Here is a 22,484-nt window from a genome sequence, read left to right as displayed (position 1 = left end):
CTCAAAGTGCTTTACATGATGAAGAAAGAGAAACAAGACAAAATAAATAAGAATTAAAATTAGGGAACACTAATTAACATAGAATAAAAGTAAGGTCCAATGGACAGGGAGGACAGAAAAAAAAAAAAACTCCAGACAGCAGGAGAAAAAAAATAAAATCTGCAGGGGTTCCAGGCCATGAGACCACCCAGCCCCCCTCTAGGCATTCTACCTAACATAAATGACCTCGATCAGTTCTCATTGTATTCAGGGTTCTCATGGAAGAATTCGATGACAACGGTCATTGGAAAGGCTGACGTTAATTGTGCTTTGATTTGTGCTTATTACGTAGCCCTTTTCTGATTGGATGCTGCTTATTATAGCATCTAATTCCCTGACTGGTCACCAATCACGGATGTAAGCCATATTCTACCATAGCAGACACGGAAGAATTGCATTGCTTACCTCTATGCATATAAATTGTGTCTTGTACAGTTTCAATGCTGCATACACGCACAAAAGGCAAATGATTTACCAGACACTACAGTTTTGCAATAAATCCCGTGGTCTGCTGCAATCCTTCAAGGATTTTTCTGCCAACATATATGTTCAGTGTAGCTGAACATTTGTCATACAGTAAGCATTTTTGTTTGTGCGTGAAAAGTGAAAAAACACTAGTGTGGACAGAGATTGTTTCAAAAATGCTTTTTTTTTCCTTTAAATGAAAACATGACAGTGTAGTTAAAGGCCAAGTTTGCATTTGTCTGACAAATGTTTTTATGGAAAATTCAGCAAATATATGTGTACACATGCTCATATCAGAATTGGAAAATTAGCCAAATTAAACAGTTAAAAATAAAATCAGGCATGAGGCAAAAATCAGAATACAGTCACTTCACTGCAGTGTCAGTGTAGCCTTAAAATACCTCGCACTTGTTCAGCATATGGGAACACCAAACTGAACTTCTACTGTACATTTTAACAGTTAAAAATTATAATCCAATGTATTAAACACAAAAAGATAACTAATGAAAAATAAATAAAATAAATTGGAAATGTTTCTGAAGAAAGAATACACAGACTTCTTTTTTAGCACAGGTGAGATAAAAAAAAACACACACTGGCTGTTTTTGCAGTAAATTGGTGGGAGAGGAGGGCTCAGTACAACAACAAAAGAAATCGCTCTCTAGGCACCTAACTAATGAATGTCTTCTGAGCATACAAGCTCCCCAGTGCCTTCCTTCCTCATGTACACATTCAGTCTTAAACTAGTGCCCTGTGCTTGCCAAAAACAGACACTTTGTACAAAAGGTGTCCTAAATAACCTGAATACAGAATTATGATGTCAGTTTTCTGGATACCTTATGGTTATATTTTTTTGTGTAGGTATCTTAAATTGTAACCACAACTTACAACTCAAGGGATGCTGCTCACTTGAAAGAAGCTATATAAATTATCAGTACTTGCTTTAATATATGATGCACAAAGTAAATCTAAAAAAAACACTGTCATAGCCTATAGGTGGCATTTACTTATTCCACACCACCTTTTATAATATCATTTACGTCTATAAACATTTTCATAGGAAGTAGCATGCCATACTGTATGTTTAACAGATTGGCAACAGTTGCATTTTATGTCGTGACAGGAAAAACAATTGAATTTGAGAGATGAGCATGATGGTTAAAAAGTGGTGAATAGAATACATGGAGACAGTAATGTAAAAAATGCTTTTAGCTAATAGTGTTTGATAGAAAATACTAAAAGTCTATTACCCCTCAGTGCCTCTACCAAGCCATCTCTTTTCTTGAAGACTTTACGAATATTCATAATTCTGAAATACACAGAAAAGAACCAGCATGTCTTAAAATAAACAGGTAAACCAAAACCAACCTTAGCCATATAGAACACACAAGTTTAACATGAATATGTTCCATAATTTCATCCATTCAAAGGCTGCATTCAGTAACATATTTACACTGGCTACTTACACTCATCAGCACTGTTCCTTCTTAGCAATACTAATTTAACATTTGCAAAATACATCTCTACCACTAATTCCTGTGACACTGCAGACTTACAAGCATCATGTTTCAAACAAAACTGTTTTCCACAATATTTCTATCCAGTTCACCGATTAAATAAAAAGTGACACCAGCATGTTAAATACATCTAATAATGTAAAGCATGCTTAATTGTATAAAAGCTAACTAAAACTTACTAAAGTTGTAATCATCACTAAATAAATAAATGAAAGTGTATGGAAATAAGCTTACTGAAGAAAATATCAAAATACTGATTGTCCTCAAATCCTAGTAACACAATTAACAGTGACTAAAGGCCCGGTTTCTTTTCCAGCGATTCTGAGTCGCAAACTAAACTTACATAAACTTAGTGAGCTGGAGGCAGTCACAGTGCACTTCTGTGATCACCAAGTGTGACACATTCAGTAACTCAGTCTAACTAGACTGCAAATCACCCAAACAAAAAAATAAGTTTGACTTTGTCTTAAGTCATAGGGGCAGCAGGGTAAGAACCACTGAGCAAATCAATTAATAATAAAAAAAAAAAAAAAAAAAAGAAAGAAAGAAAACAAAAAATTGGTCAGAGATTGCAGCTGAACTTGCCATACCTGAAAAGCACTTCTACAGCACTGGCGCTTTCAACAGCATGTTTTTGGCTATACGAAAAACGGTTACGGTTGTGATTCCTTGGAAATGTGAAATTGTGCTGGAAAGTCAACATGGAGTTGTGTAATTGTACAGGCAATGAAATCAGCAACTGCAGTCGTCAAGTTTGACATCCTCCCCAAATAGAAATTGTGTAATCTGTCTCAAGCTTAAGTGGTTGCTTTGATAACTGTGCCATTATTTTCAGGTTTATTTCATAGTCCAACTAAATAAATAACTTATGTATTTCATGCAACATATTTCAGAGTATTACTACTCACCGTATGGCCTCCTTGCCTCTGAACTCTGGTGAAACAGGTTCAACAGACTCAGCGGACAAGGGTCCGCCATTTACTTCACTCTCAAACATTGACACAATCTCTTCATAGCTCTTTTTATGTTTGGACCAATAAGACGGCTTTAGAAAGTAAAATAAGGAGCGGCGTCTTCCGTATTCTCCTAATAAAAGTATGATAAAAATTTAGATAACAATCAATATAACATTTTAACTGTTACTTTCTATTAGTTCCTATTTGCATCTCTGCTTCATATCACTCTCTTCAAACAAACAACTATCAGGCACAAAAGTCCAGCAACATGCTATGTTAAGCCACAAACTTAAAATCTGTCCTATATAAAAATATCTTGACAAAACACTAGTCAATGTTGGATTTTAATACTGACAGGCATAAATTACACAAAATTGACAAATCTCATTTGACAAGATATGCTACCATCATTAGAGCTGGTGATTTTAACCATGTCAATGCCTTAGGCCTATTCAGACAATTGTTTTACACCAGGAGGTGATGTAAAGTCATTTTTAATCAAATGACCTCAGTACGTTTAGTTCCGTTTGAGTCACTCATGTCAGTTACTTTAACAGACTGTACGTTCATATTTCAGTAAAAATTCTGGAAAATTTTACCTTCTGTAAAAGTCCATAAAAGTAACATCCGGTTAAATTAGCCCAGTGCGAATCGACACATCAGTAAAATTCCATAATGCAAGCAATTTGAATGAGACTATTGTTCCTAAGGCAATTAGTTCTTTTTTTCCACTTCAGGCACTGGGTAAAATGTCTGTGCACTCCTTGTTGTGCACGCTGAATAATGTGGGGAGGCTAGTGTGATATATCTCCTCTGAAGTCTGTAGACACGCCGATATACACATTTTTATATAGAAAACTTGATGGGCAAGGGGATGTCCTCCTTTAAGGTGCAAACATACATATTGTTGTTATAAACAAAGATTGCTAATAGATAGGGATTTATTTGTCCCAAGGGAGAAATGTGGACCAAACTGATGGTACACATACATTAGCTAAAGGGAACATGGAAATGTTGGTACAGAGCAAAGCACTGCCACTAATTCTCTGACCTTACACCACTTTGTGGTGGAAAAATGAATCCTGCTTGAATACAGCTTAAAAATGAAAGAAGTCCTTTTATTAATTTACCCTACTTCCTTTTGTAAAACTAATTCAATCCAAACAGGGCTTTAGAAATATTACCAAAACTGAAAACATAAAAAAAGAACATGTGCCTCTTACCAGGGACAACCTGTTCAAAGTAGATTGCTAGAAGAAGGTATAAGATACTGTCCACCAAAAGCATTATCAAAGGCACATATAAAGGGTGTGGCCCACTGTCAAGTGTAGAGGAAACGGCTCCATCAGTCAAAGCTTCTAAGTAAACCACCTGGTGAAAAAAGATGAAGTAAATACACTGTTTAAATGGGTGGGTTGAGGAGGAAGCAAGGTCAAAAATTTATTTCAAAGGGACACTTATTAGTTTGAAGACAGTGCAATGTAAATAAGTAATCTTCAGATAACCATGAGTTAGTGACTAATTGAGCTAAAGTTTTTTCCCCCCTGTATATCATACATTTAAAAACATAAAAAGATAACAGATGAGCCTGATTGCCTCAAGCAACTATTCCAATATCCCTACAAAACCTGGATTTTGCAGCACTGAATGAACATATGAATGAAATTCTGTGACTTTTACAGGGACTTGGAACACTTGTTAGACAATTTCAAAAGCAGTCGGTTAGAAAAGATAAATATTCATTCCAACGGCTGCAAAAGCACAATTAACCCACCCTCATAAATAGTGTACTGCATATGTATTTAAATTGAACTACATAATGACTTAAACGCCTCTCCAAACCACTCAACAGATTGTTTTACATGTGCTGGCTTCATGGTAAATTGTACAATTGACTTTCTTATTTGTGTAAAAGCAATACTAGCTAAGATGCCAACCAGCACTCTTTTGCTCATACCAACTAACCCTTACCTACCTACAACTTTTCAAAAAATGCAAAAATGGCCAACCAATTTGGGGGTTACATTACTACTTAAGTGCAGGGCTTATTATAAACCTATCTACTTGTCATTTTCAACATAACACACTGTTGTAACACTTGACAATTAATTGGTTTTTGGCATTAACTAATGTTTTATCATAGGCAACAAAACTGAAAAACATTAATCTGGGATCAAATTAAGGAGAAATCAGCTGTGAAGACGACACATATACAATATATTACCTTGAACCAGAGATGGACTTTTTACCCCTTTTCAATATGTATCTTTTTAGAATCCAAATTAAATGCTACATTACAACCCTTTTCCTGATAGCATGCAGCTTGTTGCCCAGATTTGCTCAGCTTTACATTATGCAAACATGATATTAAATATACACCACTTAGACTTGAGTGGTTGTGTAATGATGTTTCTGTTATAAAAGGATATTAAGTCATTTTTTTTAGCATGGCAGATCACTTTTTTGGTTCATGTTTTCCATTTATTCTTCTTCAAAAACACCATAAATGAAACAGTGTATTACGTAGGGAAGGGGTGTGAAACTCCGGTCTAGGAGGGCTGTAGTGGCTGCAGGTTTTAACTTGACTCGGGCCCCTTAGTTGTTTCTTTTTCTTTAATTAGCAGCCAAACAATAATGAAACACAAAACAAGCCGCCACATGACTAGCTCACATGTATCCATCACACAATATCTGAATATAAAGAAAGATGAAGGTCTCAGTAAGGTTGCTCTCTCAGGTCACCAAAACATTTTGATGGTGTTCTTAGAGAAAACAGAAAATCAACAGTTTTGGAAATGTCTGCTGTGGCAGAATGAGAGCAGCAACAAGCCATAGAATGAAATAACAGTTTTAATTAACAGCAAGAAATCAGCTTCTCATTAAACTGGTTGAAGTGAAATTCGTTGGAGTATGAAGCTCCAATTTAGCTGGTCATATGTTGGCTCGTTTCATGTCTCATTTCTGTTTGGCTTTCATTTAATGAAGAAAAGAATCAATTCAAAGGACTGAATCCTTGAAAACAGGGCTCTTAAAATGAAGGAAAAGAAGTTAATTATCAGTGAAAACTGGTCGCTGATTAGGAAAAGGGTTAGAATGAAAATCTGCAGCCACTATGGCCCTCCAGGCCTAGAGTTTGGCATCCCTGTTGTAGGACATGTAAATTGGCATAAATTGTGAAAGAGTAAAATCAATAGTGGCGTTGGCTTAATTATTCAGAAAAATATATAGTGGACTGTAATTTAAGTCCACAAATCATTTAATTTAAAAAAAAATCAGTTTCTTTGAGGTGTCTATTCTTAGACAGTGTCACTTTCCACACAAAACAAAGAGCCAGCCTCTTGAAGCACTTGTTGCTCAAAATTTTGTGTCAATAGCTATGAACCAAATTTTCTTTTCAGAAACCATTAAACACACTGGGAACATAAGCATACCTGAGCAATGCCAATTGAGAAAGCACTGGGGGACAAAAGGCATAGCACCCACACAAGTGGTTGAGGGAAGTCCTTCATCAAAACAGTGAATAACGATAAACAGCCAAACACCACTGTTAGCATGGAGCCCACTGTGCTTGCAAACTTTGGCTTCTTAAAGAGTGTTGTTAACAGGAAGGAGAAGAAAATCTGAAAGACAAATTCAATTCAGCAAGTGTCCAACACAAGAGTCACATGTTACCTCATCTTTATACAATGGTTAAATATCTTCAGTGACAGTTTAGGACAGATGGCACTAGATGACAAGTATGAGTACACATTCAGATAATATCCTGAATACATCGGATTTTAATGGCACAATAATGTACTAGATTAACTGTTCTTAATTTTCTCAAGGGGAAAAAAATCTTGCATATACATACATGTTAATTACTTAATTAAATTGGTTTCTTCTTGGTTATCAGGGAATTTCATTAAAGAAAAAGTATACAGTCTTTGCCTGTAGTTACTTAAAATGCGTATTACTAAAACACATAATTACAGTAAAAATGTACCCAATAGCAGAGACAATGATGTGCTAGCACTAATGACAATAGACAGAGAAAATTAACAGATTTAAGACTTCATGATTCTTTGTAAGACTGTCTACAAATATTTACCTTGTGTAAATTTACACAGACTCACAAAGCCAAATGAATGCTTAATGAAAATTAAATAAAATAAAATTTTATTGCCATATTATGAATTTGTATTAAATTTATTTTCAAGGTTTGGTATTTTGACTACTTTACAGTTCAGTTGTGCAACTTTGGTATACAGTAGACACAGACTTCATAACAAAATTGTATTGTATGACATTTAGGAAAGTGTTGTGAATAGTAACATTATTGGCCAAAATGTGAGCAGACTGCAGGTTTCACTGGCATTTGTCAACTTGTACACACTCAATGCAAGGGCTTTTTTTTTTTTATTTAATTGATACTTGGCATAGAAAAATACTCACAGCTCTGTATATGAATTGGTATCTGCCATGAAAAAAGATTTAGTGCTTTCCTAAATCAAATATCTTGTTTATGTATGTTTTTATAAAATAAATGCACAAGGGAAGATGAAAGGGAGCCCACAAAAATCATTAACATTGTCTAATCTAATTATCAATAATGTATAAATGGTCATTTGCAGACCTCTTATTTTCACTGCTTTAAATTGTTTGTACTAAGTTCTATGTATGTCACATGATCCAGTTCAGGGTTGCAGGAGGCAAGAACCCATTCTGGCAGAACTGAGCACAAGGCTGACAGCAGTTGTAAATGGAGTGCCAGTCCATCAGTGTGTATATACACACACACACACACACACACTCTCACTCAGCCAAGTTTGAAACAGAACTGCCAGTTAACCTAATGTGCATGTCTTTATGGATGTTGGAGGAAAACTATTGAAGACACAGGGAGGACATACCACCCTGCAGACAATGATCATGTGTGGGCTTCAAATTCTGGATGCTGGATCTGTGAAACAGCAGTGCTTACCATTTGATTTCCCAGGAAGCAACAGAATTGGTTGAAAATTCCTAATTAACATATTTGAATAAATAACAACCGTTGGCGCTATTTAAATTAAAACACTGTATTAAGCTTGTTTCATTATTCACTACAATATATCAGTAGAAAATGCAAAGGTACATTAAATATAAACTCATACAGTTACTAACTGATTGGTTGATGGCATATTTAGAGTGAAAACTATCCAATTTATTAATGGCTTGTTGAGCAGTGGGTCTCTAGCTTACAGTGACTAGTTTAATAGTGCTTTTAGAGAGGAGGTTAACTGAATGACTGCTATGTATATCATGGTATATATAAAAAAAAATGACAGTTTATTAATTGTAATCCGATTTCAACATCTGGATCCTGCTGGTCTCAAAGTAGAAAAGTGCTATATTAAGTGACTACTAACTACATCCACTGCAAAAGGGAAAAGAAGATGAAGAGGAGAAAGATGTACCTTAACGTCATTAAGCCTTCATCAAATTATAACAATCAGAAGAATAGTTTTTGATCTTATCTGTTCATTAGTTTTCCTTTTCTAATACTTAATGTCATTACAAATATGGTAGAAGGCTTGGTCATAAATGCAACCCCTTGCCTAAACAAGTTACAAACCTTTCTTCTTTCTATGTAGTTGGGTCATACTTACTGTTGAAATTCCATACAGGAAAATGAGCAGAAAGATGACAAAGAAACTGCTGTTTGGGAAAAGGGACGTACAAGTAGCAATAATTGCCATTAGGATGGACATGCTAGAAACTAAAACTGCATACAATAAGCCCCATGAAAGCCTGCAGAAAGGGAAGGAAAAAAAAAATGAAAGCTTAGAAAACAACAACAAATGAGGCATATATAGAAGTGCTGTAAGTTACATATGAGACAGTGCATACATTATATGATAAAATATTATTCTGATAAAAAGATTTAAAATGTCAACTAAGAAGGTGAACATTACTCATTCAACTATTACTGCCTAACAACTTCAGCAGTCTGTCATTCCAACTGGTATTGTCCATGTTAAACTTGCCTCTTCTTCATCCATTTACTAAAATTGCTTAATCAAGTTTTATGGTTGTGTGAGCCAGAGACTACCCAGGCAGAATCCAGCAACAGGCAGGAACCCTGAACATGGAATCAACCCTATTAGAGGATATACAAATTTACATTCCTATGAGGCCAATTTAGAGCCATCAATTAAGATGCTTCTGTTTGGGGATATACGAGGAAAATCTGAGTCCCCAGAGAAAAACACCATCAGAAAAGAATGCAAGTCTGAAAATCACTACTGCACCCCAGTATGACAGTAGTTGAACAATAACTGTGGCATGGGAAGTCATTGATTTATTGAAACAAAGCATCCTGGAACAGCTCAGTTAAAAATTTGCACTGAACAGAAGTGTTAATTTTGTTGATAAAAACTAAGATTAAAAATACTCATCAACAATATTTTTTCTATGACGGAAATGGAATGAAAACTAAACAAGAATGTCCCTTTAATGATGAAAACTAAGACGAATGCTTTTAAAATCATTTTTGCTGAAAACTAAACAAAATAAAAATGTTTCAAACACAACTGGACAGTGAGCGGTATGAACCTCTCTGTTACACATGACATTACACAACAAATAACAAGCATGAATACAGTGGTGCAATTTTAAAAATTTACATGCACGCTTGTAACTGGATAACACTAGTTTGGGTGCCAAGTAAAAACATGTCATATGTTAGAATGGTACATTAGTGAATGTAATGCAGTCTCAGTTATGATTAATTGACTACAGGTAACTTTTGTAATTGTGGATTTGCATGCAGGCTAAGCAATAACAATATAATGTTTGAATTTTTAGATCTATTTTAAGGAGTATTGTTCAGTTGCTGGAAGAAAGAAGCATCAGGGAATAAATGTAAAATGTGCACATGGTCAGATAAATCAGTCCATGATGATCGCATTCTTTATAAACCCTAAGCTGAAGTTAAATGTGTGATGCTTGATCGAACCCTTTTTTGGTAAAATCTTATAGCAGCATAACTAAGGCATGTTGAAGGCCAGAAAACTGATGACAGACCAGAGCTGCCATTATCTGACCAAGATCTTTTGAAGTAAATCCTTTCTACACCTACTCTTCATTTTATGTTCAATAATCACTACATGTGGTTTGGCTCCTTAGTGTACATGTTAGTATGATAGTTCAAAGGTACAGTATATTATGTGCATATTCATATGTTAAACAAGATATCCATCTGACTTTGACTATAGGACTAACTTTCTTTTACTTTTTGTCGACTAAAATCGATTTACTTTATCTCAAATAAAATTATTTTTTTGTTGACTTAATTATTGTAAGTTTCAGTCTAGTTTTAATGACAAAAATGTTGCTAAAACTAAAATACAATTTAGTCAGAAGACTAAGACTAAAACTAAATCAAAATGTATTGCCAAAATTAACACAGCTGAACAGCAAATTGATCACTGAGTAACAAGAAAGGCAAGCAAAAAGTCAAGCTATGTCAACCATAAAAATTACATAAAATTTATAAAGACAATGACACAGTTGATTTAAGAATAATACATGACAGCGTTCAAAATTTTATAATACACATGTCTTCAATATGAATTGACTAAATACAAAAATAAAGAAAATATATATTGTGTTAGCTACTAATTTTCCACACAGTAACATACCAGAATGCTGATTCGCACAGCCCCATCATGGACATTGTATCTTTTAGCCGCTTCTCTTTCTCAGCTGCCACATTAACAATTAAAAAGGAGACAAATGGAGTGAAAGCCAAAACAAGGTAAATGGAGATTAGGGCATGAGGGAATTTCTGGACTTCTACTGATCCTGGTTGGCCCATCATGGTTGCACTCAAGCTCTTAATTTCCCGCCAAACTGAGCGATGAGTATATACCTAAAAGGCCAAAAATTATGTAAGTGACAGCTAAGAATTATAAAACATAACTTTTAACTGAGTTATGCTCCACAGCCTTACATACATTTATATAAATTTTAACTCAAGCCAAACGAGTAGTAGATATGCTGAATTTGGATAAAACTCTGCTTAATTAGAAAACTTGGTATTATATAATACCTTATTGATATTCATCTCTAACAAACTTGCTGGCTTAGCACATTCACAGAACATTTCCTTCACTAGTTTGTTACTATAAGCGGCACAACAATGCTTGGACCAAGTCAAAAAATTAAATTTGAATTTACTCAGCCTAGCCAAAAATAAATCCAACTTGATTCAAAGCCAAAAGAAGTTACTAATGTTAAACGCAGAGTCAGCAAGATGCTTTTTAAATATTAATTAAGCCAAAAAGACTTTTTCAGGCCTGAATTGAGCCTGCATATGTAGTTGGAAGCATTAACCCAGCCACAGGGGTTGCACAATCTAGTGTGTTTCTTCGTGCCAGTCCCAAGCCCGAATAAATGGGGAGGGATACGTCAGGAAGGGCATCCAGTGAAAATTTTTGCCAGATCAATATGTGGACAACCATACAATTTTCCATTCCGGAGTGGTCAAAGCCCGGGTTAACAACGGCTGCCACCAGTACTGTTAGCCAACAGGGTGCAGGCGCAAACTGGGCTACTGTTGGCTGAAGAAGAGGTGGGAGATGTGTTCAGAGGCAAGAGGAGAGGAGGAAGGTGAAGACAGTGGAACTAAGGGTAGGAACTTTAAATGTTGGCAGCATGACTGGTAAGGGAAGAGAGTTAGCCGATATGATGGAGAGAAGGAAGGCTGATATATTGTGCGTGCAAGAGACTAAATGGAAGGGGAGTACAGCCAGGTGGATCAGAGGTGGATTCAAATTGTTCTATCATGGTGTGGATGGGAGGAGAAATGGGGTAGGAGTTATTCTGAAGGAACAGTATGTCAAGAGTGTTTTGGAGGTGAAAAGAGTGTCAGACAGAGTAATGATTATGAAGCTGGAAATTGGAGGTGTGATGATGAATGTTGTTAGTGCATTTGCATATGTCCTGCAAGTTGGGTGTGCGATGGATGAGAAAGATGATTTCTGGAGTGAGTTGGATGACGTGATGAACAGTGTACCCAACGGACAGAAAGTGCTGATTGGAGCAGATTTCAATGGACATGTTGGTGAAGGGAACAGAGGAGATGAGGAAGTGATGGGAAGGTATGGTGTCAAAGAGGGGAATAAAGAAGGTCAGAGGATAGTGGATTTTGCCAAAAGGATGGATATGGCTGTGGTGAATATGTATTTTAAGAAGAGGGAGGAACATAGGGCTACGTACAAGAGTGGAGGAAGATAGAGATCAAGAAGAGAGGGAGAGCGAGGGCAGAGCCAAGGATCAAATGGTGGAAGTTGAAAAAGGACGATTGCAAGGTTGAGTTTAGGGAGGAGGTAAGACAAGGACTGGGTGGCAGTGAAGAATTACCAGACAGCTGGACAACTATAGAAGTAGTAGTAAGGGTGACAGCAAGAAGGGTGCTTGGTGTGACATCTGGACAGAGGAAGGAAGAAAAGGAAACCTGGTGGTGGAATGGGGAAGTACAAGAGAGTATACAGAGGAAGACGATGGCGAAGAAGAAGCGGGATAGTCGGAGAGATGCAGAAAGTAGAGATGAGTACAAGGAGATAAGGCCGTAATATGAAGAGAGAGGTGGCAAAAGCTAAAGAAAAGGCATATGATGAGTTATATGAGAGGCTGGACACTAAGGAGGGAGAAAAGGACCTGTACCAATTGGCTAGACAGAGGGACTGAGCTGGGAAAGACATGCAGCAGGTTAGGGTGATGAACGATAAAGATGGAAACATACAAGCGATTTAAGAGACTGACGAATGAAGAGAAAGAGAGAGGGTTGGATGATATAGAGATAGTGAATCAGGAAGTGCAACGTAATAGCAAGGAGGAAGTAAGGACAGCTATGAAGAGGATGAAGAATGGAAAGGCAGTTGGTCCAGATGGCATACCTGTGGAAGCAAGGAGGTGTTTAGGAGAGATGCCAGTGGTGTTTTTAACCAGATTGTTTAATGGAATCTTGGAATGTGAGAGGATGCCTGAGGAGAGGAGAAGTAGTGTTCTGGTACTGGTTTTTAAGAATAAGGTGGATGTGCAGAGCTATAGTAGTGGAAACTAGGTTAAGAAGGGAGGTTATGATTAGTGAGCAGCAGTATGGTTTCATGCCAAGAAAGAGCACCGCAGATGCAATGTTTGCTCTGAGGGTGTTGATGGAGAAGAATAGAGAAGGACAGAAGGAGCTGCAAGGAGGTGCCTTTGTGGACCTGGAGAAGGCATATGACAGGGTGTCTCTCAGAGGAGTTGTGGTATTGTATGAGGAAATTGTGAGTGGCAGAGAAGTACATAAGAGTTGTACAGGATATGTACGAGGGAAGTGCGACAGTGGTGAGGTGTGAGGGAAGAAGTGACGGATGCATTCAATGTGGAGGTGGGATTACATCAGGGATCAGCTCTGAGCCCTTTCTTATTCACAATTGTGATGGACAGGTTGACAGACGAGATTAGACAGGAGTACCCGTGGACTATGATGTTTGCTGATGACATTCTGATTTATATAGCGTGAGTAAGGAGCAGGTTGAGGAGACCTTGGAGAGGTGGAGATATGCTCTAGAGAGGAGAGGAATGAAGGTCAGTAGGAACAAGACAGAATACATGTGTGTAAATGAGAGGGAGGTTAGTGGAATGGTGAGGATGCAGGGAGTAGAGCTGGCAAAGGTGAACGAGTTTAAATACTTAGGATCAACAGTACAGAGCAACGGAGTGTGTGGAAGTGAGGGGAGAAGACGGTGCAGGCAGGGTGGACTGGGTGGAGAAGAGTGTCAGGAGTAAGTTGTGACAGTCATATACCAGCAAGTGTGAAAGGAAAGGTCTACAAGACGGTAATGAGACCAGCTATATATATTGGAGACAATGGCACAGACCAAAAAACAGGAGACAAAGCTGGAGGTGGCAAAGTTAAAGATGCTAAGATTTACAATGGGTGTGATAAGGGTGGATAGGATTAGGAACGAATACATTAGAGGGTCAACTCAGGTTGGACATTTGGGAGACAAAGTCAGAGAGGAGACTTAACGTTGGTTTGGACATATGCAGAGGAGAGAAACTGGGTATATTGGGAGAAGGATGTTCAGGATAGAGCTGACAGGCAAGAGGAAAAGAGGAGGTTTATGCATGTGGTGAGAGAGGACATGCAGGTGATGGGTGTCACAGAGCAAAATGCAGAGGACAGGAAGATATGGAAAAAGATGATCTGCTGTGGCAACTCCTAATGGGAGCAACCGAAAGAAGAAGAATGTAGTTGGAAGCATTATGTATGTATTTTTTGTGCTCCTGCTTCCGGTACGTCTTTCTTTAGTATCTGAATACAGGTCCTGGCATTTCTCAGAGAAATATAAAACAAACTGTCATGCAGTGAAGCTACAAAGGGCCACTTTAAAAAAACTAAAGGAACATTTATTTTAGTGCTTATTTAGATTTTTGACTTTAGGTCAAAAGGTTTATCATCAAAAGAGCCCTGTATGAAAAATAAGTTAAAAAATGGAACCAGAAGGATATGCATGAAGACTGCATAATTCAGGCTTAATCTTTCGGAAAGCACATGGAATTGAACAAAGAATTCATGTAAAAACAAAAGTCAATAACATTTGATTTATGTTGTCTCTAGAAACTCACTAGCCTCTATTTATGTCAAATGTTACACTAAACACTATTTCTGTTTGGTACCAATTAATTTTTTCATGACAGGCCAAAAAAAAAAAAAATCAGGGAACCCCTGAGAATCTGCAGGGTATGTGTTAGGCTAGAAATGTGCAGGTGTCTGTAGAATGTTTACACTGCTGGATGAAATTATATTCCATGTGACAGATCAATAACCCAACTACCTACTGTATATTTTGGAGCAATACAAACAGCTCTGCATCAAAACCTACCTCCAGCATTTCATTTAACATCCTCTAGCATGTAGAATGATTGACCAGAGGTGGAGCTGTAGTTAACAACCTTCATTTCAAATTGCTGGCCACAGCTGTTAACTCTATGCCATTATCTTTTAGCATGTGATTAGCATTTCAAAAAATGATTCTTTAATGCACCAAATAGATGATTTCATCATAGACCTGGCATTCCTTAAACCAGAATTTAATATTAACTCATAAACAGATTCAGATTTATGACTTTCAATTTTAACCTTCTGTAAAATCACTGACCTGAATGATGGCTGCATCAATATATGACTGCAATTTGTTAAATCCCGACTTCCAGTAGTATGCAGCTTTACAGGTTTTGCTTTCTGAGAAACAGCTTTCTAAAGGAGAATGAAAAAGAAAAAAAAAAATCAAAAAAATTGCTATAATGCCTGTTTGAGTCAGCCACTTGTGTTACATTTTGTTTATATAAAAACATTACTGCAACTTTACTGTTTGTGGTTAATTTAAATTACAGTTTCTTGCGATGAATGTCCAAGGAAAACAATTTTTTTTTTTGTAAAAGCAGCATGGGGATTCAGTGGTTAGCACTGCTGCCTTCCAGCTCCAAAAGGGTGCAACTGGATTCCAACCAGTCAGTGTGGAGTTTGCGCTCTCCACAAATTGTGTGTGAGGTTTTCGATGTGTACAGTGGAGTGTTTTAATAACAGTTATTAACTCACCTCTCAAAAACAGTTTGTGTTAGAATAAATTGTGATTGTAAAACGGGCCTCTGTGAGTACTGCACAAAGGAGAAAACAAACTAAGAAAGGCATGTGAATTGTGAATTTCCCCTTGGGATTAATAAAGTATCTATCTATGAAATTGACATCTGGCATATATTTTGGCCTTTGTCAATGCACAATGTTTTTACTTTTTGACTACATAATTTCTTAGAGTAATTTATAAATATAACGTTTTTGTTACAGATAATTTGTAATTCATTAACAAGTCATGTTTTTAAATATGGCAGTATGTACTGGTATACCTTTAAAAAAATAATGAAAGTAATGAAATGCTGTTTGATGGCCTGGCTACAGGATAGGGAAGAAGGAGAAAAGAAAAAAAAAAAGGTTGCAAACATATCAGTGACATTAAAATATTAAAATTTTTAGGAGTGATATAGAACATTAACCACGGTATCATTTCCTACTAGAGTCTCTTGGGTGATACCATACATTTTGTCTGAAACTGATGGAATCTAATAAAAAAAATATGAGGCTTTAAATAATATAATTAAAATGTATGGTGGAAATGCTAAAATTAGTCAATGTGTATTACCAATAGAGTCTGTATAGTCACTGGGATGAGGAACTTGGCTGTAGTGAAACCGTAACTGGTAAGACAGCGGGCTCTGAAACACCACTCCTACATAGTAGAGGCTATCATATAAACTTGCATTCTCCAGGTCCTTTTCATTGTGAAACATGTCCACTTCAAAACCTGAACCGAAGAAACACAAGAAAACCTGATTAGGAATATAAAATAGGCTGGTTTAAACCACAAAAGCTATAGACGAGACCAATGCAGCTTTATTTCTCTTTGTGAAAACTGTTAGGATACTTCATATATTTTATAAATGCAATGCAAAAATGAAACACAGATTCAAAAAAGACTTCATATTTGATTTTAACCTGTAAATTGTCATACTGACTGTGACCTGCAGTCACTTTGACCTGACAGAGATGCATATTAATATATTTTTTTTAGTGTCTAAACCAATAGTCTCACAATAAAACAACAAAAAGCACAAAAAATACAATTAAAAAAAGAACAGATACAAATTAAAACATGACAGAATAAAATGCATGTTAATAAAACTTGGAAAAAAAGGAAATTTAATATAAAGATGATGGAGGTGGATTCAGGCTAAGTTCAAACAAGAGTCCTGTCATCTATGTTTTACATTTACTGTATTTGTTTTCCTAAAACACTGCCTTAGTCATATTATGATTTACATATCAAATCTATAACATTCTGCCATACAGTTCTATAGACTTTGAAAGACATCTGCAGCAACATCAAATATTACAGCACTGGAAATACTTGTCAAATCCCATTCTAAAGATTTAATACTATTATTTACAACACAAAGAATGAAGTTCATATGGTTTATAATATAAAGTAAAAAGTTAAGACAAACTTTGAGGTCAAAATTAACAAAAAAGTATAGTAAAAAGAATAAAAAAAATACAGAAGAGATGCTTTTTCAAAGTTGCCTGTCAAATAACAAAAGAGGTTACTTCATTATAGAATGAACAGATCAGACCACCTCTATCTATCTATCTCTCTATATTATATTAATTATATTTTATATATATATATTATAAAAAAATCTTTGTGGAAGGGAAACCAGGGAGATGAGATGTGATCTTCTCGGAAGACACTTAAAAGACCCGCGAGATGAAAGATTGGCCACGGAGCGTCTCGCGTGGATCTTAAACATGAGACTTGGTGCCAACAGATTGCAATATGACGTCCCGCAAGACAAGGCAGGGAGACAACATTTAAAACAAGTAGAAGAGGGCGCTCGCCACAACCATTTGATAGAACATCTGCAGCATCTTATTGCATATGTTGAAGGACGCTAGCCTTCTAAGGAAGTATAACCGGCTCTGTCCTTTCTTACACAGAGCATCAGTATTGGCAGTCCAGTCCAGTTTATCATCCAGCTGCACTCCCAGATATTTATAGGTCTGCACCATCTGCACACAGTCACCTCTGATGATCATGGGGTCCATGAGGGGTCTTGGCCTCCTAAAATCCACCACCAGCTCCTTGGTTTTGCTGGTGTTCAGGTGTAGGTGGTTTGAGTCGCACCATTTAACAAAGTCATTGATTAGGTCCCTACACTCCTCCTCCTGCCCACTTCTGATGCAGCCCATGATAGCAGTGTCGTCAGCGAACTTTTGCACGTGGCAGGACTCCGTGTTGTATTGGAAGTCCGATGTATATAGGCTGAACAGGACCGGAGAAAGTACAGTCCCCTGTGGCGCTCCTGTGTTGCGGACCACAATGTCAGATGTGCAGTTCCCAAGACGCACATACTGAGGTCTGTCTTTAAGATAGTCCACGATCCATGCCACCAGGTATGAATCTACTCCCATCTCTGTCAGCTTGTCTGTAAGGAGCAGAGGTTGGATTGTGTTGAAGGCGCTACAGAAGTCTAGAAACATAATTCTTACAGCACAACTGCCTCTGTCCAAGTGGGAGAGGGATCGGTGTAGCACATAGATGATGGCATCCTCCGCTCCCACCTTCTCCTGATATGCAAACTGCAGAGGGTCGAGGGCATGTTGAACCTGTGGCCTCAGGTGGTGAAGCAGCAGCCTCTCCATGGTCTTTATCACATATGATGTCAGAGCAACAGGCCAGAAGTCATTCAGCTCACTAGGACGTGATACCTTTGGGACTGGGGTGATGCAAGATGTTTTCCAAAGCCTCGGGACTCTCCCCTGTTCCAGGCTCAGGTTGAAGATGTGCTGTAGAAGACCCCCCAGCTCCGATGCACAGACCTTCAGCAGTCGTGGCGATACTCCATCTGGACCCGCTGCTTTGCTGGCACGAAGTCTCCTCAGCTCTCTGCTCATCTACGCTGTTGTAATTATGGGTGGGGATGTCTCTCCTATGCTGGTATCAGCAGAAGGATGTGTGGAGGGTGCAGTACTCCGAGGTGAGAGTGGGTTAGGGTGGTCAAACCTATTAAAGAAGTTGTTCATTTGGTTTGCTCTCTTCACGTCTCTCTCGATGGTGGTACCCCGCTTCCAGCTGCAGCCAGTGATGATCTTCATCCCATCCCACACTTCCTTCATGCTGTTATTCTGCAACTTCTGCTCCAGCTTTCTCCTGTACTGCTCCTTCGCCGCTCTGAGCTGGACTCGGAGTTCCTTCTGCACGCGCTTGAGCTCATGCTGATCACCGCCTTTAAAAGCCTTTTTCTTCTGGTTCAAAAGGCCCTTGATGTCACTTGTAATCCATGGCTTGTTGTTAGCATAGCAGCGTACAGTTCTTACTGGAACTACAATGTCCATACAGAAGTTGATGTAGTCAGTAGTACAGTCAACAACTTCCTCAATGTTCTCACTATGTGATGATCCCTGCAGGATATCCCAGTCTGAAGTTCCAAAGCATTCTTTCAGAGCCTTCTCTGCCTCCAGGGACCACTTCCTGAATGAGCGTGGGGTTGTAGGTAGGACCCTCACTCTTGGTTTGTAGTGAGGCTGAAGCAGAACCAGGTTATGATCTGCTTTCCAAAGCGCAGACAGCAGGGTGGCGCTGTATGCATCTTTAACGTTTGCATACAGTAAGTCAATAGTCTTATTTCCCCGGGTGTTACAGTCCACATACTGGGAGAAGGCAGGTAATGTTTTGTCCAGCGTCACATGGTTAAAGTCTCCAGCGATTAGCACAAGCGCCTCAGGGTGCTGCGTTTGTAACTTAGCAACAGCAGAATGGATGATGTCACTCACTGTCTCCACGTCCGCCCGAGGAGGAATGTATACAATAACAGCAATGACGTGTCCAAACTCTCTGGGTAAGTAATAGGGACGCAAACTTACGGCCAACAGTTCGATGTCCCTGCAGCAAGTGGAGACAGTTCGATGTCCCTGCAGCAAGTGGAGACTTTGACATTAACATGTCCAGAGTCACACCACCGTATATTAACATAGAGAACGAGTCCTCCTCCTTTGTGCTTCCCGCAGGTACTTGCATTTCTGTCCGCTCGAACTGTGCTCCCGGCAGAGCAGCCCGACATTCCGCACCTCCCAGCGTCCACTTTGTTCTCGCGACCCCTCGCCGCTGAAGGTGGTCTCGTCTTCACATTGTTTACAGCTCGCCGCAGTTAAACAGTAGAAAGACGCAAAGCTGTTTTCCTCATCTCTTCTACTATCAAGTACTGCCAACTAAAAAAAAGTTACAATGTGGCAGTTTCCGCGACAGTCACGCATATGAATAAATAAAACTTCTCTGTCAGAACATGCCTGGCAGGGGACAGCTCAGCGGTGTAGTCCAGAGAGGAGGGCTGGGAGAGGGCGACACAGGGTGCACTTCTATGGGATAGATCGGCGTGTTTGTGTTTACTTCTTTTTAATATCAGTAAAATAACTCTCACACAAATAATAACAATTCGTAGAGACGATATAAAAATGGCATCCACAAATAAAGTGATTAGTTCCTGTTTTATAATATGTTCTGTGGTCAACCGTCATACGTAATTTCCATATCGCGTGGTCATACGTAATTTCCATTTCAAACGCGAAAAGAATTTTATATACATACACACACATATTTTATATTATATATACACACACACATACAGTAGAGTCTCGCTTATCCGACAAACGGGCCGGCAGAATGTCGGATAAGCGAAAACGGCAGATAATGGGAGGTGTTAAGAAAAAGCCTATTAAACGTCAAACTATGTTATAATTTTACACATTACGAGCCTAATACAGTGGAACCTCAGTTCACGAACATCTCTGAACACGTACAAATCGGGTTATGACCAAAAAGTTCGCCAAACTTTTGCCTCTGTGCACGACCACACACTCTGTATAGGAACAAGCCAGTTTCCCTTTCGGTTTGTGCCGATGATTTCCGCACTTGTTCAGTCTCTCCTTGTGCAGCGTTAGAGAGCACGAGAGAGAGACACAGACATGCACGTGCAAGAGAGAGAGAGAGAGAGAGAGAGACGCACGCACGAGAGAGAGAGAGAGAGAGACACACGCACGAGAAAGAAAGACACACCCGCGCGAGAAAGAGAAAGAAAGACACACACGTGCGTGAAAGAGAGAAAGAAAGACACATGCACACGCGCGAGAGAGAAAGAGAGACACACGCGCGCGAGAGAGAAAGAGACGCGCAAGAGAGAGAGAGACACACGCGCACGCGAGAGAGAGACGCGCGCACACACACTCTATTTAGACACTATTTAAAATAACCTATTAAGAATCAAACTTTAAAAAACACTTAAATGTATTTAAAAATTAATACATTTATATGAAAGCTATAATGTAACATACTGTATCATGTAAGATATTAATGAAGGTGTCACACTATTAATAACATAGTAAAAATGAAAATGTTACAGTTGCAAAACAGTCTATGCTTCAATCTTGTATTCACAGCTCGGTTACATTTTTTTTTTTAAATCCACATGTCTTAAAAAAATAAAGTTGTGAGTAACAATAATCAGGTTTGAAATATTTGGACAATATATTGAAATCAGAGTTTCTCAGTTATTGTACCTGGCCATACATTAACAAATAATAGAACAAGTGATCTCACCGAGGTGCTGAGCAACATAGTCCATAATCTGCATGGTGGCGTTGTTGATAGGAGTGTAGCCCACATTCATCTGTGACAGGTCAATAACACTGCTTGGCTGTAGGTCCTGTGTGTCAACAGATTGGTAATACACATGGGGATGTAAGATGCTAATAAGAATCAGCAGGCCAAGCAGCAAGAGGGGTAAAATCAATTCCTGGGGAAAAAATAGCATAACAATTTGGAGTTAATAAAAATATTCAAGGTAAAGAGTTTATTTACTATATTTTCTTTACAGTAATAAATTAACGAAGTAATGAAAGTACCATTTTCAAAAATACTAACATTTCCATTTGGTTGCGCAAACATTTTTTCATTTGAGATCACTCATACTATTTTAACAGAGTGCATATAGTCAACAGATTATTAAATAATTTATTTTCCAAATGCAATAATAACAAAACAGAAACAGTAGTCTATCCCAGCCACATCTTGTGAGAGGCAGGAAAACACTTTGAAGTGTCACCTGCTTAATGCAGCAAATCATTTAAACTTTTAACTGAAGTATACAGGCAACAGATGTTTACATATACAGTATATATACACACAGAATAGCACACAAACCCACGAACAATTTGCGCACGGTCCTCTTTAATGCTAAAAACAAGAAATCGATAGCAGAAACACGAAACGCAGTTTATAGCATTCCATGCAGTTCTTGCTCAGCGGTATACATAGGACAAACTTCAAAAAGAATCGCAACACATATACAGGAACATTGCAACGCCGTCAGAAGGACTCACTTTCATTGATCCATACGCATACTAAATCAACAGGACATACATTTAACTGGGAAAATGTACAAGTAAAATTTAAGGCCAGTACTAAAAGTGGCAGAGAGCTGGCCGAATCTTGGCTATCAAATGAGAACGCCATCAACAGACACTTGGACATAAATCCAGCATATGCAAACTTAAGAAGAACATGTTCATAATAAATAAACTGTACACCCAATACCACCCCCCCCCACGTAATGTTTTGCTATATATTGCCTTTGATTCTTGTAAGTCTAAGCATTATCCTCTGATGAAGACCCCTGGCAGGGGTTGAAAGTTCAGGAATAAAACTACTTTATGATACATGATTCATTTTTTCTCCCTTTGTGGATCTCCAGCTGCAACTATGCAAACTGTATCACAGACCTTCTGTTCCATATATACTGTATATTATACACACACACACACACACACACACATACATACAGTCATGGCCGAAATTATTGGCACCCTTGGAATTTTCCTTGAAAA

At 38.0% G+C, this 22,484-nt stretch overlaps 2 protein-coding genes across 7 annotated transcripts in view; one reads left to right on the top strand and one right to left on the bottom strand.

Annotated features, from left to right (window-relative positions):
- aatkb (apoptosis-associated tyrosine kinase b) overlaps positions 1–22,484 on the top strand; it is a 770,376-nt gene that overhangs the window by 356,512 nt on the left and 391,380 nt on the right. The gene's annotated exons all lie outside the window — the stretch shown is intronic.
- abca5 (ATP-binding cassette, sub-family A (ABC1), member 5) overlaps positions 1–22,484 on the bottom strand; it is a 94,114-nt gene that overhangs the window by 54,170 nt on the left and 17,460 nt on the right. For both annotated transcript variants that reach the window (XM_028820070.2, XM_028820071.2), the window contains exons 3-11: positions 21,199–21,394; positions 16,192–16,353; positions 15,154–15,251; positions 10,642–10,871; positions 8,608–8,749; positions 6,409–6,597; positions 4,201–4,348; positions 2,930–3,107; positions 1,755–1,813 (exon numbers count right to left, since the gene is read on the bottom strand). In XM_028820070.2, coding sequence (XP_028675903.1) covers positions 1,755–1,813; positions 2,930–3,107; positions 4,201–4,348; positions 6,409–6,597; positions 8,608–8,749; positions 10,642–10,871; positions 15,154–15,251; positions 16,192–16,353; positions 21,199–21,394 — 1,402 coding nt within the window. The remainder of the gene's footprint in view (positions 1–1,754; positions 1,814–2,929; positions 3,108–4,200; positions 4,349–6,408; positions 6,598–8,607; positions 8,750–10,641; positions 10,872–15,153; positions 15,252–16,191; positions 16,354–21,198; positions 21,395–22,484) is intronic.

This window comes from Erpetoichthys calabaricus, chromosome 14 (assembly GCF_900747795.2).
Source record: "Erpetoichthys calabaricus chromosome 14, fErpCal1.3, whole genome shotgun sequence".
Taxonomy (NCBI): Eukaryota; Metazoa; Chordata; class Cladistia; order Polypteriformes; family Polypteridae; genus Erpetoichthys; species Erpetoichthys calabaricus.
Note: the sequence above shows the minus strand (reverse complement) of the source record. Positions and strands in the feature narration are given on the sequence as shown.